The 15991-nt window shown below is 42.5% G+C and overlaps 1 protein-coding gene across 1 annotated transcript; it reads right to left on the bottom strand.

Moving 5' to 3' along the window:
- Positions 1-627: 627 nt before the first annotated feature.
- tmed3 (transmembrane p24 trafficking protein 3) lies at positions 628-3003 on the bottom strand. The gene is made up of 3 exons (XM_076050953.1): positions 2773-3003; positions 2161-2406; positions 628-1532 (listed from the first exon to the last, which is right to left on the bottom strand). The coding sequence occupies exons 1-3, from the start codon at positions 2917-2919 to the stop codon at positions 1299-1301; spliced, it is 627 nt and encodes a 208-aa protein (XP_075907068.1). The 5' UTR covers positions 2920-3003; the 3' UTR covers positions 628-1298.
- Between the last annotated feature and the right edge of the window lie 12988 nt (positions 3004-15991).

Here is a 15991-nt window from a genome sequence, read left to right as displayed (position 1 = left end):
TCATTTTCCCTTGCAATCAACAATAATTAATCTGCACTTGTGCATACTCTTTTGAACCTGGTATACGCTTGTTGCCTTATCAAAGTGGCAGCTAGAGGAAGTGTGTAGTAACAGAATAGCCAAGCAGGGTCGCTTTGGTAGCAGGTTATTTTGTGATGCCAAGCAGTTACTTTATTCAAGAAGAATCGATACCAGACATTCATAACGAATGTTATTTGTAATGTAACTACTGTTTGAAACAAATCTTACAAGTACTTTGAGACTTATTTGATTCTGCCATTATTATTATTTTTACTTAAACAGGAAGCCTTTTTAATACACCTAGAGTCTGTGGAGTCCACCAGATGGTTTGGAAAAGGCGACTGTTCTAATTGTTGTAAAGTTATTAAGAAAACAAGAATAAAGCTACTAATGTAACTTGAGATTGCAAAATTTTACGACCACCTAAGTGTATGAATGACTTGCATATGTTGTGCATGTTTACATTTTTCCCCAATTAGATACCTTTACATTTTGTAATGCTTTTTTGGGAGCTTTTAAGTATCAAAGTAAAACAGTAACTTATGAAAACTAACCTTGTAGTTAGTGTAAAAGTTAATAAAGACAACCAGACTCATTCAACAAAAATACATTTCCACTAAATTTACTCAATGCTCCAGGCAATTTTCAAGGGTAAAACACAAACAAACGAAGGACGGAATAAATGATATTTTAGCAGGGGGAAATAAATAGCAAAAATGGTCACTTAATGGCCTCTAATCATAGGGCTGGAAATAACTATCTCCTTATTAAACCCAAAGCAAGAATTCAATACATCAGTAACAACTGCAGGTAAAAAAAATAATAAAATAAAATGGTAAACTGTGCTTAACTTTGAGAAACAAAAAAAAGGAATCAAGAGACTTGGTGTTTGACACAGTCCCACCGAACATATTATAAATGTTTTAAGACAATAAAACAAAAGATTTGACATTTGACACCTAAGATGGTTCAAATTTAGTAGCAATCCATCTTATTCCTATAAATGCGAGTCAAAACCTACTTTTCTGTGTTCCCTTTGTTTAGCTATGAAAATAAATCAAGTTTCTTCAAGGTTGTAAAGTGTCAACTCCCTAAATATTTAAAGTTACTGCCAGCTCTTTACAAGGAAGACAACGTGAAAGTGATAAAAGAATGTGCACATTTTTCGGGACAAATTCCTCACCCCGCTCTCTCTCTCTCTAAGAAAACGTTGCAAATGTGTGATCTTATTGAAGCTTCTTCCCATTTTCTGTGGATGAACACCTGGCATTAGAGCTCTAAGTGGTGGCGGCCACAGTGCCTTTCTTCTCTGCAAAGAAACTCCGGAGCAACACAACCTGGCCGATGCCGATGAAAAACAGCAGCACAGTTTGTCCAATGGACCAGAATGTCACCCGCTCGAGGAGATGCTCTGCTTTGATGCGGTCGTGTGCCTCTCTCAGTCTGTACCAAGTCTGCGATTCAGACACCACATTCAGGATCTGATGAATGGAGACGCAGGACGATTCCAACTAAAATGAGAAAGATCAGCATGGGTAAATAATAATAAGAAGAGTGACAGCCAGGGGGTAAAACATACACACAGGACGGTGGAGCTGACAAACGCAAACACTGAATTACAATCTTTAAAGAGAGATGAATATCAGCTCATGACACGTAGGGGGATCTGAACCTATCTGCTTACCATTTTCAGCCTGTGGAATACTTCCTAACCAATAGAAATTAAAGTTTGACTCATTCTAAAAAAAAAAAAAATAGCCCATTAGTACAGCACTGTGGGTTAACAGGAAATGTAACTCAAACTTTGGTAACTTGTAAATCAGACGCAAGATGTCAAATGTGAACTCTCAATAATGTAACAGACAAGTTTATCGCAATTACTATTGTGCCAGGTACACGGCATTCGCCCACAAAGCAGGATTCTAATCTTCTTTGCTACAATAACACTTTAAATTTAAGCAGCTTTGTTTTATTTTGTATGTTTCTGTCCACGAGTGTCAAATTTGAACCAAGACAAAAAAAAAAAAAAAAAAACTTCCATCATCCATCTTCGCAACACTGAAGTGACCTGACGGCAGCCACAGCCAATAGGTGAACTACAACAGGAACATGCTCAAGGATCAGGCTCCCCAAACCTACCTGGGTCAGTGCTGTGGTGCCGACCATGCTCTGCAGAAGAGGCTTCTCATTGCCGTGGCGGAACTCCAGGTACACCGTCTTGGGGGAGAGTGTGGAGAACTCGTTGCTGAAGCACACCTTGTAGACGCCGCTCATGGTGGTGGTGTGGGAGAAGCTGTCGTACTGCTTCTTCACCTCGTTGTACAAGACATTGCCCAGGGGATCTGTGACGAAGCAGTCCAGGTCATAGTTTCCACCAGCGATGACCTGCAGGAGGGGATGCAACATGCACACACACACACACACACACACACACACATGTTATTGTAGGTACTGTTTAACCAACAAAACGAGCTCATAGAATAGAATAGAATAGCCTTTATTGTCATTGTACAGGGTGCAACCAGATTGAGATTTCAACTCCCTTGATGTCAAAGAGAAAAGAACAAAAACAGCAGCATAAACAGTAACAAGAGCATCTTAACGCTCACACTTTGGTAAAGAACTAAACAGCAGGAAAGGAAATGAAGGATCACTGCAATGACAAAAAAAAAAAAAAAAACGTTTTGGACTACGTTGTTGTCATCTTGTAAACGGAGTTCGGCGGTGGAGAGTTCCGCCGGGGTAACTTACCTGGAACTCTACGTAAAACTTGGTGTCTTTCTCCAACTCCTCGTAGAAACACTGCTTGTCGTTTTGAGCGAGTTCTAACGTGAGCTCGGCACCGAACACGGCCAACACCGGCAGCAGCAGCAGGTAGCACAGTCCTTGTCTCAGCATGTTGGAGGAAAGTCACTGCGGACCGCTTCGCCGGGAGTTGCGGGTCAACTCATCAGCTCAGCTGCCTGCGACGCTGCAGCTGTAGCCCTGACGTGGCGCGAGCGCCAACAACTTCCGGGTCACTTCTGTTTACTCTCATAGAGGGTCAAAAGTTTGACGCGGCTGTGTCTTATAAGTTTCACCCAAATCGGTCGACGCCATTGTTGTGGTCGAAGTGACCACACTTCAGGGCACTGGAAAACATAATTACAACCCGCAGTCACTTACAGACTTTCACCGCAAGTTGGCGTTGATGACAACTAGCTTTCCAGTAAGAAACGTCTCGCTCAAACACAATGTTACAGCTCATCAAAATCATCCATCATCACCATCACATACTACAACTACAACAACTACTACCTGTAGTTGTAGTAGTAGTAGTACTACTACTACTACTACTACTAATAATAATAATAATAATAATAATAATAATAAGAGGAAGAACAACAACAATAATAATAATTAAGAATAATTGATTTCCTAATTTGGTTTATCCCTGCGATGAACTGGCGACTTGTCCAGGGTATCACCCTGCCTTCGCCCTAAGACAGCTGGGATAGGCTCCAGCAGACCCCCGTGACCCTGAATAGGAATAAGCGAGTATAGAAGATGAATGAATGAATGAATTTGGTTTATTTTAAGTAATTGATTTACTTTATATTAATACTGTAATTTACTAAAAGACTAAGCTTTTTCAATATATTGACCTGATGACTAATTCCAAAACAAATATCACTGTCTAGTAGTGCAACTGTCTCAAGATCAGAGAAGAGTTTGTTCTGTTGTAATGATACAATACTATATGCAGATAAAACGTCATCACTCAATGACTACTGCAGGGCACACAGGCCTCATGTAGGCTATGCAGCTCCCACAATTTATGAAAAACACTTTTCAACTTTGAATTTGATGTCATTCAATATCAGCACAGAAATACTTAAATATTTGTTTAGTTTTGTGTAGTTGGTCTTCACAAGAGTTGCCTGTTTTCACTGAACTACTTTTGGTGAAGCTTTGCTTTTGGTTTAATTTTACATACATACCTATATAAATCTTTAAAGAGTCTCAAGGAAAAGAAGACAACACCCTACTCCTTTTAAATTATGAAAATGAAGGGAATAGTATAAGATGTGCAGGAAAGTTTGGAGAGTCCTGTTGCATCTGAGTACAGAGAGATTCTCCACCAGGTGTGTAGCGCAGGGAGTGGACGCCTCTGGGCTACTGAGCAGTCTGCACATTCAGAAGAATCCACTTTATTGAGGGCTCTCACATAGTGTGTGTGTGTGTGTGTGTGTGTGTGTGTGTGTGTGTGTGTGTGTGTGTGTGTGTGTGTGTGTGTGTCTGTGTCTGTGTGTCTGTGTCTGTGTGAGAGAGAGAAAGACAGACAACTATACTGTTCATTAAACCCAAAAGGTAATAAAAAAAAATCCATGGTTATTTAACTTGTGAAAAATATTTTTTAACAGAATACACAATATTGCAAATATGAAAGTTTGTATATTTGGGGTCACATCAGCACTTTTGGAATGAAAATTTGAGCATACATGGTGATAGTTCACAGAAAAATTTGCCACAACTACACTTTTAGTTCCTTGTCAGAGGCTTAGTCATTTAAAATAATTTTTAAACAAAATATTGTAAGTTAAAACAACACCAATGCGACTAAAACACATGAGATTGATAATAACCACAAAAGAAATTGCTTTTTTTTAATTTTATTTTTTAAAAATTTGTATTTATACACTAATTTAAATGAAAGTTCTTGTCTCTCTGTCTGTTGTCTTGATCCAAAAACATTTCTTTGTCCATTTTGGCTCAGTATGATAAGTTATGCATAAAATCTAGTGTTTGAAACTATCCAGTCACTGACGTGTAACTACAATTCAGAAATGTCACATCTGCACGTTTCTGGGTGTGAGACTTAACTTGTGTGCGCAATGTGTTTTGGAATGTTCTATGCTTCCTATAAAAAAAAAATTCTCACTCCAGTAAGCTGTTGCCTCATGCGTTAGTCAAGCTTGCCATATTGTGTAATGTTTGTCTGAGTTCAACTCCTTTGAAAAGTTCATATTTTTAGTGTTCACAAACTGATCTGTGCGATCATTATCTCCTCAATCAAGTTGCCTGAAAAAAAGTGGTTCTGGCTAAACACTAATGTTTTTTCTTGAGTGAAACATCACAGAAAGCTGCATAATTGCTTGAGGGAAATTGAACTCCAAAACCAGGTGCTCTCAGCTGCCCGAGGGGATCCCGCTGTTAGAAATCACCAAGAAATCTTTCCACTCTTCAGTTTGTGGATGGAAAGTATGACTCAGTCACTACATATATGACATATCATACAGTGCCAAAAAGGTGTTAGGTAGTTTCTCCTTTGTCACATGTGACAGACTTTCGATTTTGTTGCTTAATTAAAACATATGTTGCACCACTTCTAGTCCTACTCTTGTAGACCTAAATTGTAGTTGTCATGCATAAAATACAAACAAATACACAATATAAAGTACACAACGACCTTAAAGCATTACCATAGATTGCTATCTGAACTCAATTACCCCAAAAAGGCAGCCTTTGTCCTACGCTGTCTCCATTGACTGTAGGTAATGTCATGCACATGCCCTTATCAGTTCTCCGTCCAACGAATACACAATCTATAGCTGGGCTGGAAAAGTGATAAGGAGATGTGAGCGACCACAGAAGCAGTAAAGCAGGTAAATCTACATCACAGTTGGACCTCGGTGGGGGGTGTCCTGAGAGGTTCAAAACGTCCCTCGCTGATGAACCAGCCGTCGCCAGTGCTCCCCATCCGGTCCCCAGATATGAAGGGATCCTTTGGTCCACTTGGTCCAGGGGTCGTACCCTGACGGAAGAGTGGCGCGTCCCTTTGTCCCGGCCCGCCGGAAAAAGCCACTCGGTTGGGACCTCCTGGCGCAGCTAGGAACCGTTTGCCGGTGGAAGCGAGCTTCTTGCAGCAGTTGCCCTTTACCGTGTGACTGCTGACAAGCATTTGAGACACACCCCATTGATGAGTTTTATTTGACTGCAGCCCCGCCTGGCTCGCTGGGAAATTCTCTGCCTGCCATTGGTTCGTGCTCCCAACTTGCCATACCTGCCCCCTGGCTCTTGTGGACCGGAGCCAAATAGTTCTTCCACTTGTCAATCACGGGGATATCAGCCAGTGGGATGAGAGAGGCCAGGCTTGGCGGGTGTGTTCCCCACAGGTGTGGCGGAGAAGCACATTCCAAATTGTACATACCTGTCAGCTCCTCTGGTATTCAGCTGCTCCTAGAGGGACCTTTGTTGACCACTGGCTCTCACCTCTACTCCTCTACTCCCCCCTGGGGCCCACGCAGAGGGAGAAAGCAACCGGCTCCAGTTTCGGTCCCCCCCCCAAAAAAAAATAAAATAATTGTTGACCCCGTGAATCTTCATTTCTCACTCAGATCATGCCACCGCTTTTAAAGTTCTGATCTCTGAATCAGTGGCAGAGCCCCAGGGAAGGCCATGTTTGCTGACAGTTGTATTGCATTATTCACAGTGATATGTGGAGGGCAGTTGGCGTACAGGTGCAGGCAGTGGCATGTGCTTTTCCAACCCCCCAGCAAAGAAGGCCGGATCATCCGTGTTGTGCCTGCGGAGATCATAAAACCTTAACGAGAATGTGTGTGAAGTGCAATATCGTGCAGTGTTTCTATGTGGTATGAGGCGCCTCCTCTCTATTTTGACTTCCTTTGTGGCTCCTCAACTCTCTGTGTACTTCTTCTGTGCTACCCCTGCTCAGTCCATTCCCTTAAGTCACAAGCAAACGGTGAGTTTTCCCCCTACAGAGGCTGGGAAACTCAGGCCTGCAACGTTTATGGGGCTTGAAGAGAGGAGCAGCCTTAGCTGTGATTACCTTTGGGACGAGTCTGTGCATGTACTGTAGCTGAATCAGTGCTGCCGCAATGAGTAAGCTCGTCTGTGTAACCAGTCAGTTACAGTAAAACAGTGATCCATATCAGCAAGCTGCCTGAAAACTTGGTTTTGTTCTCAAGATTAATATAAATCCCTCTAAGTTGTTGTATTCAGAGTGGTTTTACCTTCCCCACGATTTCTCTTTATAGACTTAAATTTGAGTCACGATTCCGATTTGTGACAGAAGTGTATATGGCTCGGTTCACTGAGATGCAGTTTGCCCCTAAATTTCAGTTCACAGCCATTGTGACATCAGAGCAAACAACTGGAACTTTGGTACTCATCAACACATGTCTTGCTTTAGTTGTTAATTACCTGGCAGTACATATTCTGTTTAGTTTTGCTCAAGCAGTGTGACTGGAATATAGCAATGAATCTTTCTCAGTAATAGATTTTAATCCCCTGCAAAGAAGAGTAAAATATAATCAGTGGCTATGAACTGTATTTAAAAAAAAATAAAATAAATATATATATATATATATATATATATATATATGTATATATATATATATATATATATATATATATATATATATATATATATATGTATATGTATATATATATGTATATATATATATATATATATATATATATATATATATATATATATATATATATGTATATATATTTGTAAGGAATGAATTATTTCTTTTTTTGGCTGCATGAAAAGTTCAAGCTTTACCCATGTTACATGTCCCCTATTTCTGCTGTTACTCCTACTAAATATGTGCTGGATGATATTGCATTCTACTCTTCACACGACTTGTTGTCACCATTTGCGAGTGGGAAGAGCGAGAGTGAGCGAGCACGTCAGGATCAGGAGTGTCTATAAGAATTCCAGGGCCTGAGTTCTGGTGTCGGGGCCCTGAGGCTGCATTCTGTCGCCGGGGATAAAGGCATTGTTCAGCGAGCACACACACAACCGGGGAGGTGCTGAGTCAGCTGTCCACCTGGTTTAGCACACGCTGCGCTGCATCGGACGTCTCGTCGGACGGTTCCCATCACAGTCTCAAGTCAGGGATGAGGACTTTGTCGAGAGAGGAAAAATAAATACGAGAGCGCTGACAGACTCGCCCACTAACATTTTATTTTCCATACAAAATTTTTCCGTTATAAAAAGGGTATAAAAGTCTTAAATCTTCAAGTTTGATCATAAATTTTCCACATAAAATAAAACCAAAAACTCCTTTTGTGTAGTTATTTAAACTTGCAGTTACACAAATGGAAATAAACTAAATTTAAAACAATCGTGTAATGGTAGTTGCTCTTCCACCTACCGGCACCTGTACATCTGTTAGAAAAAACAAAAAGTTTATGTAGTTTAAATAAAGGTTCTCTTCGAGAAAAGTATTCCCGCTCTGAATATATCAAACATGCCTAAGCGACTTTTTACATGAACTAGTTGGTCATATTTTTCTGTTTTTTCCCATTTAAAAACTGCATAATAAATCTATTCCGCAGCATGGGGCTTTACTGTGCAGCTTCCGCTTGGCTTGACATCCTGCTCTTAATAAATTGTGATGTCTTAACACAGCACAGGCAGAGGAAGGGCCGGAGCCATCTCTGCCCCCATTGTTGTCGATTATTTAGTTGAGTTCCTCTCCCGAGTGTGAAAGTCTGGTGCTAGCCAAACAACGCGTCCGCCCCCTTTTATCCAGTTCCGGAGTTTGCGGGCACATCGGTGACTGGGGCCACTCATGTGGACCAGAGGAGATCTGCTAAAACATCTTCTGTCCCTCAGTGGGATTAGGGCCGACACATTCCTGGCCGCTGTGCTCTCTGTGGCTCCCACCGCGGCATTCCAGCCACATTTTGTGCAGCACATCGGCAAAATGATATGAAACTAGTGAACTGGTGAAACAGTTTTTAGCCTCTTATATGACATGATAAGTAACTGCATCATGAGCCCTGTTCATTTGAAATCAGAGCGGATAACTCCTTTCAGAAAAGAGCTTGCTATGATAAAACACTTCATAATCACAAACCGCAGAATACACAATCAATTTTGACCGCTTATATTTGTGTTTCCACAGTTTATTAATCTGTCTGGACTAAACAGGAGACTTACATCATTCATAAAATCAAATCAACGCAGAACAATAAACAAACACGTGAACTTTACGGTTGTGGGTCCACCAGGCCACGTAAATGTCACGCAGTCCTAGCAGACGATGTCAGGCCCCGGCCGGTCAGCAGGGGGAGCGGGCAGGGGGCACCGCACCCCCCGGGGTGTTGAATCCAGAGGAATGTCCGCAGTTTCCTCTGGTATTGCAGAAGGTCTTACAGAAGGTTGAACATCTTTTCCCAACATGCCGCAGACGCACCTGATTCCCACTGATCCTGGAAAAATGTTGTGTGCGCAATGCGTTTTTTAAATTGCTCTTTTGGCCTCAAGTCAACATCTGAACGCAGGTTTGATTCACTTTGGGCTGCACTGCTGACTGTCTGGCCGTGTTTATGCCGGCGGCTGTAGTTGTAAGGAAGCTTTCTTGTTCGTCACGTTGAGTTTTGCTACACCAAGCCACATTTTCTCATTTTCTTAAACAAACTGTTGCGCTGATATCAATAACTAAGTAAATATAAAGCGTGTAACACTTCCAAAATGCCTAAAAATGTTGAGTTACACACACATTCAAAGCACTGTGCAAAACATTTAGCGACCCTGCCTGTCAAACAGAAACTATTGCAAAGCGGCTTGATTTCTGCTGTCTCAGCATTCTGTGAATCAATTTCTATTTTGTTGTTAATGCTGTTGCTTCTGTTTGTTTGCTAGCAGATCAGCATGTTGTTTTTTTTTTGTTTTTTTTTTTAATAAAGTACACATATTCCCTTGTGAATTACAACAAGAACGACACCCAACAGTATTCCACAAAAAACATCAAAAAGAAAAAGTTAGATGCGATTGATTCATTTTACCCAATCATTATTCATGATGGGTAAAACTTATAGCCTGTGATTTGTTCTTTGCTCCCGAGAATACGACACCCTCTAGTGGACGACAGCATAACTGACTACATGGCACTAAATAGGACAAAGGCGTGAATAACAGTTGGTCTTTGCAGCCAATCCTACCACGTCCACAAGAATTTGAAGCCCAATCAGGTTCAGAAAAAAAAAACCTACTTGTTATTAAGGGATGATTGTATCACTGTTTTACATTGCGTTAGGTGACAAACACATCGATAGTGTTTATTTACTTCAGGATCATGTTTCTGTCCTACTTGATCTTTCCTCTTTATTAATAAAATAAATAAATAAATAAAACAAAGTCACAGCCAATGATGTAACGTAAATCTTTATATTGTGTCTGAACTGCAAGCATAGCGGTTTTTATTTTTATTTTTATAACTGTTCAATGTGCTTGATCCCTAAAACAAGACGATTTGTGTGATTCTAAACACTCATTAATCTTAATGCACGCAGGTCAGTGATAGCCGCCTTCTAGTGGCTCCAACAGTAATGATAGTAATCATCGCGGCAACCTTTACCACGACAACTGTACACGCGAACAAGGCGACATCCAAAACTGAAAGGAGAGATTAGCGCAAAGCTTTCTGTGAGCAGATCAGGAGCAGCAGCAGCAGCAGCAGCAGCAGCAGCACGAGCTCCAGGAGCTCGTGCTGCTGCTGCTCCTGTCGCTGTTGTTGTGCAGCGCAACAACCCTGCTGTTCACTGAGGGGTGAAATGTGATTATGGAGGGTTGCCAGCACACATCAGGACCTGGCAGATGAAACGGCAAGCCCAGCGACCTGAGCTCCACTGCACCTTCGCTGCCACTGCCACCCTGTGAACACTAGAGGGCAAGAACAGCACTGACGTGTTGGTGGGCAACTGGGTTCTGGTCTTTGTGAGAAAGCATTCGCAAGACAGGTAGTTTTCAACAGTTGATTTAAACGAGTTAAGTAATAGCGATCACACATACGCCCACTCCCCCCCCCCCCCCCCCATCCTTGCTGCAAACGATGATATGCGTTGATATATGTTCCTTTGAACAAATGCTTGCATTTGAATTTGCTTGTGAACGTCTTTCGAACTGGAAAACAAGCATAATGCAAAAAGCAGATACTTCATAGTAAAAGTGTCCTGAAATAATCCTGTTTAGCGACGTTTACAGTGAATAATATGCGTAAATTAAAACATTAGCAATGATATATAAAATAAATATGGCCATTAATAAATGAGCCACGCCACGTGCACTATTGAATATGCCATTTTAAATTTTGAAGTTGGATTCCATGAATAAACATTATCGGGCAATGTATATTTAATCGTAGTGATACACTTCGTTGCCTGAACTGATTTGATTAGTTTTTCCACTGCGGACAACTTTTTTTTTGGTAACATATCTGACATAATATCTTGATAAATGTTTCCTCTGATAACGCTCAGCCCACGTCGAGGGGATTTTCTGACACCCAGTGGATACATGCTCGAATTGCAACGTGATGTACACGCGTCTGCTGTCAAACGCCATGTCAGGTGTTTAAAGTCATTTTCTTAGACGGAGGTGTCCCAGTAAAATGTTTGATTTCACAGGAAAAATAAGTACAGTGCATGTGCAACAATACAGTACCAGAAGTAGACCTCGACAGAGTAGTCTGGAATAAATATATATATTGGAATCAGTCAGGACTCTGTCCTCTGTTTTTAATGAGCTGTTTTTTCAGTCTGTCATTCTCCAAAAGGGTTAAAAATTTAGCACAGATCAATTCATCAGTTATTTCTGAAGATTTTTCAGTATTTTCTTTTTAGCTTCCAGTAATAAAAATAATATCAAATTTCCAACCTATTCCACTCTGTCAAAGATGCTTCTGAAGAGGAACATTTCCCAAGAAAATGCTCACCGACTCACTGAATCGATACATGGAGCAGGCGCGACATTACCAGGTCAGACCGTCTACACCCCCCCCCCCCCCCCAATCCTTGACTGACCCTCAGCATTGTGCCTTATCCCAATTCATCATCACGTCCGTGCGCTGTCGTGCATGCACTGCAGGAGGGTGAGTTGCCGCTTGTGCTGCAGCTCTGGAGATCAAGCGAGGCATACAGTACTCTGGGAGGTTTATTAATCCTTCTGTGTTCCTCCTCGGGGCACGGCAAAGGCAGCTGCGGAGAGAGACCGCCGCAAATAGATCCTCTAAATATGGAGGGCTTCAGTCGAGAGGAAATGCATGATTGAATTTTGGGGCCTCTGCACCAAACAGCCCCCCTGGAAGCGGAACAAGAAAATAGAGGAGAAGCCGAGCGGCTGGCAACACTCTCTGTGTGTGACTGTTTGTGTGTGCATATCCGCAACATCAGGGCCTGTGCTCGACAGACGACAACTTTGTGAGCTTGCTCCAGTGATGTTTATTTTTGTTTTGCCCACATTTTTAGCGTTAAAGCCTGCTGCTGCCTTCGAGTTTTATCTGACTGAGCACAAAAACAGCCTTTACACAGAGAAGTAACTGATGTTGAAAAGTGTTTCCAAATCCTTCGCATCCCTTTGTCGACTTTCTCTGAAGCTGATGTTGTGTGGTCGGGGGCAGTGAGGTGGGCTGGGGTTGCTCACCTCCTCCTCGCCACTAGGAGTCCCACTAAAACTCTACACTCTGGGTCTTTAAAAGTGTTGGAATTTGGAACATGTGCGTCGACCTGCACAAAGAGCGCCTCTGGTTTCCTTTGCGAGGTTCCAGTGCTGCAGTGCGTCTGTCTCCCCGCACTTTGACCCACTTACTGTGACTTTCTGCCTCGCGTGTTGTGGACAGCGAGCTCGGATGCGGACGGAGCAACGACATCAACCGAACCGCAACGTCTGACAACCGTCTGCAAAATCTGCGAATTCGTAACTCACGGGGGTGCAAGAGACGCTGCCACGCTGACTACATTTTAATAATGAGCACATGGTTACATGAGTCAGCCCGCTCCTCATCTCACAGCCAGGACTCAGGTGTGTGTGTGTGTGTGTGTGTGTGTGTGTGTGTGTGTGTGTGTGTGTGTGTGTGTGTGTGTGTGTGCGCGCGCGTGCGTTGTCATGGGCGTTGCATTAATTTGTGCACGTTGCTAAGTGCACATGACCTTGTGCGCGTGTTGGTGCCGCCACATGTCACAGCAGATGTTGCCCAGAGCCTCAGTGGTGTCTCCACTGCTGAAGCCTCCACTGACCTTCACAAACATTCAAAGATTCTGCAGCTCACCCTCAAAACCCCCCCCGACCCCCTCCAACTCTCCCTCCCCCGGCAGATTAACACACTTTTGCCTTAAATGAATACGTCCAGTTCCAAATAGGTGTTTATTTCGGCACGGCAAGGTGCGAGGAGCTTGTCGGAATGACACCTGTTGGACGAGAGGCAGGTGTCGATCTGTCTGGGGCGAGGATGGGAATGAGGGAGAAGATTGCGAGCCAGGTCGAGGGAGCCGACGGCTGGGGCTGTAAATAATATATTTGCCGTAAAGCAAAACTGTGTAAATGACTTTATTCTGAGTCTTGTACCAACAATATTCCCATTATCCAAGAATGTTGCTGCAGCCTGTGCCACAGATCTTATCCTCCCACCACTATACTTCAATGCTTGAAGGCACTTTTTCTTTTAAGAATGGTGCACTAATCATCTCAGGGTTGTGTTGTCAATCCTGAAAATGGGATGAAGTTCAAATGTACACAACCTTTATTTTCTGTCCTATCACATTACATACATGTTTTCCAGTTTTTGTTTGTATCTCTCTCTTCGACGATCCAGCAAATATGGCTGATATCTAGAGTTTAATTCTGGCAACAGATTTGTTGTCACTCGCGATGCCGCAGCCAGGTGGTGACCCTGCATGCTGGACCGGCCACACAGCAGAATGCATATGAGTTGCAGCCAAGTCCCAGAGAGTGAAGGCTTCTCCCTCTGGTCCCCCTGCAAACAGATGAAATGAGCAGCCTGCTCGAGCTCGGTCAGTGATTCAAATACTGCAGGGGCAATATAACAAGCAGACATCACATCTTGCCACCACGGCTTAAATAATGCAAGCGATGACTTTGTTGCTTTTTTTTTTCTTTTCACTTTACAACGTAGCATGACTCACACTGTACAAGGTCAAGTCATTATGGTGGAGGCATATGTCAAGGCTTCTTTTTTTCCCTAAAGAAATAAGAAATTAAAAAAAAAATCCTAGGCTTCTGTTGTCAAAACAGATCTGTTGTGGAATCCTTGGCAAAAGTATCGGCTGCCTCCCGAGAAGGACTCTGCAACATGTGGTCTATAGAGAGATGGCATCCATGTAGCTTACCACCACCCATGCAAATGTGGTGTGAATGAATAATGGGTTCAATGGAAAGCGCTTTGGATGCCTTGAAAAGCGCTGTATAAATCCATCCATCCATCCATTTTCGATACCCGCTTCTTCCAGAGCTCAGGGTCCCGGGTGTCTGCTGGAGCCTCTCCCAGCTGTCATAGGGCGAAGGTAGGGTGACACCCTGGACAAGTCGCCAGTTCATTGCAGGGCCACAAACAACCATTCACACTCACATACACACCTGCGGACAATTCAGAGTTTCCAATTGACCTCACATGCATGTTTTTTGGACTGTGGGAAGATGCCAGAGAACCCACGCAGACACTCTTCACATTTCTGCAAATGATTGATTATATCTTTAGACATTCGTCGGACAACACTGAAGAAATGACACTTTGATACGGTGTAAAGTAGCCTGTGTCTAGCTTGTATAACAGTGTAAATTTACTGTCCCCTCAAAATAATTCAACACACAGCGATAAATGTCTGAACCACTGGCAGCTAAAGTGAGTACACCGCTAAGTGTAATTGTTAAAATTGGGCACAAATAGTCTTTTTTCCCCTCCCCGATGTCATGTGACTTGTTAGTGTTACAAGGTCTCAGGTGTGAAAGGGGAGCAGGTGTGTTAAATTTGCCGTTACACTCTTTCACACTAGTCACTGGAAGTTCAACATGGCACCTCATGTCAGGTAACTCTCTGAGGATCTGAAAAAAAGAATAATGGCGGCCAGACAAAATTTTTGACCCCAGTTTGGACATTGTCACTCAGGCCAGGGTTGGGAAAACATTTTGACTGGTGGCTACAATGGGTTCTAAAATTTGAAAGAGGGGTCGGAGCAGGAGCAGATGGTTTTGGGGAGCCACCTCATAGGAGAACAAAATGTATCATGGGATATGTAGAAAACGTGGTTTAATGTCAATTTGAAATGAACAAAAGCGTTACAACAATAAATGCGGCTTTATTGAAATTACTCATAAAACACTGAAAATATGGATGTAATGCAGCTCTTTTATTTCTTACTTGCTATTAATAGAATTTCTTCACATTCGGTGGGCCGGATTCAAGATCTTAATGGGCTACATATGGCCCCCGGGCCGTAGTTTGCCCAGCCCTGACTTCGGTTATTCTCTATAAATAAGCAGTGTTTTACAAGCTGTACGTTGACTACTTTACATTGTATCAAAGTATCCCTTCTTCAGTGTTATACACTGAAAATATATAACTAAATATTTGCAGAGATGTGAGGGGTGAACTCACCTTTGTGACATAGGCAGTTCAAAACACAACCCATGTTTGTATTTTTGCTCAAGACAACACGGTTCCTGCAAAGGAAGGCCTCTTGTCTGGCATATTGCATAACCTTCTTCCAAGTGGCTATTGTTTTCACTCAGTCTTAGCATCCAGCCACCAATCTGCATCCTTTTAGCTCTGACAAAAGCAGAGAGCGAGTGATGCAACCTGCCCTCCGATGCAACTTTATAAATGAGATAAAAAATAAAAAAAAAAGAGTGAGAGAGAACGAGAAACTGACGGCAAGCATAGTGGCTGATAAAGAGAGTAGCTCCATGCTGCACTTGTGGAAACAACAGCACTGGGGTTTTTCTAAGATAAGGTAGAGATATTGCCCCTTCATTCTCAACTGGCGTTGGCAAGAGGTGGGTAGTAGCAGGCTGGCCATGTGGTGTTAATCAATGGGAATCTGCCTCAACAAAGTGGCGGTAAACAGTCTAGTAAGTCTCTGTGTAAATGTGATGGACAGGGGGTTTATCCAATCACGTTGTTGAAGGGCATCCTCTTTTAAATCCCTTTAAATCTGGTGA

Source organism: Nelusetta ayraudi, unplaced genomic scaffold (assembly GCF_046127955.1).
Source record: "Nelusetta ayraudi isolate G7.1 ecotype Tasmania unplaced genomic scaffold, CSIRO-AGI_Nayr_v1 ptg000005l, whole genome shotgun sequence".
NCBI classification, from domain to species: domain Eukaryota; kingdom Metazoa; phylum Chordata; class Actinopteri; order Tetraodontiformes; family Monacanthidae; genus Nelusetta; species Nelusetta ayraudi.
The sequence above is the reverse complement of the archived record's forward strand: the minus strand, read 5'-3'. Positions and strand labels throughout refer to the sequence as shown.